This window comes from Cricetulus griseus, assembly GCF_003668045.3.
Source record: "Cricetulus griseus strain 17A/GY chromosome 1 unlocalized genomic scaffold, alternate assembly CriGri-PICRH-1.0 chr1_1, whole genome shotgun sequence".
NCBI lineage: Eukaryota > Metazoa > Chordata > Mammalia > Rodentia > Cricetidae > Cricetulus > Cricetulus griseus.
The window spans coordinates 186950234-186952726 of NW_023276807.1; the positions used below are offsets into that span (position 1 = coordinate 186950234).

At 60.3% G+C, this 2493-nt stretch overlaps 1 protein-coding gene across 1 annotated transcript; it reads left to right on the forward strand.

Annotated features, from left to right (window-relative positions):
- The first annotated feature begins 300 nt into the window (after positions 1-300).
- Positions 301-1905, forward strand: Slc18a3 (solute carrier family 18 member A3). The gene has a single exon (XM_027389339.2). The coding sequence runs from the start codon at positions 301-303 to the stop codon at positions 1903-1905; it is 1605 nt and encodes a 534-aa protein (XP_027245140.1).
- The last annotated feature ends 588 nt before the right edge of the window (positions 1906-2493 follow it).

Here is a 2493-nt window from a genome sequence, read left to right on the forward strand (position 1 = left end):
CGTCCTCTGGGCACCGCGCGTCCAGTCTCCCGCCTCAACCCCTCTGCTTGCCCGCCTCCGCGGTTGCACCTGAAACAGCGGCAACTGGTCCCTGGAGCAGCTAAGAGCAGCGGCGCCGCGCGGGACAGTCCTTGCTTTTCTCTGAGCTCGGGGATATGAGTCCCACAGCCACCTGAAGCACAGGGGGCGCTACGCGGCTAGGACCGCGCCCCCCGAAGTCCCATACCCTAGCCTCTGCACTGCGGGACGCCTGCACCCGACTCCGGCAGAGGCATCTTCGGAAGAACATCGGGTGGGGGCATGGAACCCACAGCACCAACCAGTCAGGCCCGGGCGGCGGCCACCAAGCTGTCGGAAGCGGTGGGAGCCGCGTTACAAGAGCCCCAGAGGCAGCGGCGCCTGGTGCTGGTCATCGTGTGCGTTGCACTGTTACTGGACAACATGTTGTACATGGTCCTCGTTCCCATTGTTCCTGATTATATCGCCCACATGCGAGGGGGCAGCGAGAGCCCTACCCTGGCCTCTGAGGTGTGGGAACCCACTCTGCCGCCGCCCACTCTGGCTAATGCCAGTGCCTACTTGACCAACACCTCGGCGTCCCCAACGGTTGCCGGGTCTGGCCGGTCAATCCTGCGGCCTCGCTACCCTACAGAAAGTGAAGATGTGAAGATAGGGTTGTTGTTTGCTTCCAAGGCCATCCTGCAGCTTCTGGTGAACCCTCTGAGCGGGCCTTTCATTGATCGCATGAGCTACGACGTGCCGCTGCTTATTGGCCTGGGCGTCATGTTTGCCTCTACAGTCATGTTTGCCTTTGCAGAGGACTATGCCACGCTCTTCGCTGCGCGCAGTCTGCAAGGCCTGGGCTCAGCCTTCGCGGACACGTCTGGCATTGCCATGATCGCCGACAAGTATCCCGAGGAGCCTGAGCGCAGTCGTGCCCTAGGCGTGGCGCTGGCATTCATCAGCTTTGGAAGTCTGGTGGCGCCACCCTTTGGAGGCATCCTCTACGAGTTCGCCGGTAAACGTGTGCCCTTTCTAGTGCTCGCTGCCGTGTCGCTCTTCGACGCGCTGCTGTTGCTGGCGGTGGCTAAGCCTTTCTCCGCTGCGGCTCGGGCGCGGGCCAACCTGCCCGTGGGCACACCTATCCATCGCCTCATGCTGGACCCTTACATCGCTGTGGTAGCCGGTGCGCTCACGACCTGTAACATTCCCCTTGCGTTCCTCGAGCCCACCATAGCCACGTGGATGAAACACACAATGGCGGCATCCGAGTGGGAGATGGGCATGGCCTGGCTGCCGGCTTTCGTGCCGCACGTGTTAGGCGTCTATCTCATCGTGCGCCTAGCGGCGCGCTATCCACACCTGCAGTGGTTGTATGGCGCTCTCGGGCTAGCGGTGATTGGAGTGAGCTCGTGCATCGTGCCTGCCTGCCGCTCCTTCGCGCCGCTAGTGGTCTCGCTCTGCGGCCTCTGCTTCGGCATCGCGTTAGTGGACACGGCGTTGCTACCCACTCTCGCCTTCCTGGTGGACGTGCGCCACGTATCAGTCTATGGCAGCGTTTATGCCATAGCTGACATCTCCTACTCTGTGGCCTACGCGCTCGGGCCCATAGTGGCAGGCCATATCGTTCACTCGCTTGGCTTTGAGCAGCTCAGCCTTGGCATGGGCCTGGCCAACCTGCTCTACGCACCGGTCCTACTGCTCTTGCGTAATGTGGGCCTCCTTACACGCTCGCGTTCTGAGCGTGATGTGCTGCTTGATGAACCACCGCAGGGTCTGTACGACGCGGTGCGCCTGCGTGAGCGTTCAGTGCAGGGCACCGACGGCGACGGCGGTGAACCTTGCAGCCCGCCTGGCCCTTTTGATGGGTGCGAGGACGACTACAGCTACTATACCCGCAGCTAGCAGACCTGCTTCTCCTCCAGGCCGCCTACCTCCCTGTTTAGGTCAAGGTGGCCATTCTGCGAGAGCACTGGCCTACTACGACTTGGGATTCACCTCCTCCAGCGAGTACCCTAGTACCTTCCCCAGTCTTGAATTCCCTTGCTGGAATCCCTTCTCTGTGACCCATCTCAATCTAACCGCCCCTCCCCCTTACATACTCTCTTATCTGTTGAGGGAATGGAGCAGGGAGGCATGAGAAGCTATTAGGCTCCTGGCAGGGGTGAAGAGGTGTATGGGGCGATCACCAACCATCGACCGAGCGCCCCAAAATAGTCATGCAACCGTTTGTCCTTCCTGCGGATCTTTCCAGTGCCAAACTTGGCCTGCTGCACCCCGGTGCTTCCGGCCTGAATTAATAAACCATATCTGTCTGAGGAGGCCGTCTCTTTACTGATGAGGAGTGGGTGATGTGACACAAAACCTGAGCGGAGGGAAGGCTGGCCTGGGTTTCACGTGTTCAACCCAGGCCTGAGGAGGAATGAGAGCCCATAGGCTCCTTTGCTGCCTGATAAAAAAATACCTAGAAACACACACACACACACACACACA

Excerpts from the sequence above, each read along its gene's own strand:
- Slc18a3 (XM_027389339.2), top strand. The coding sequence starts at position 301 with ATGGAACCCACAGCACCAACCAGTCAGGCCCGGGCGGCGGCCACCAAG.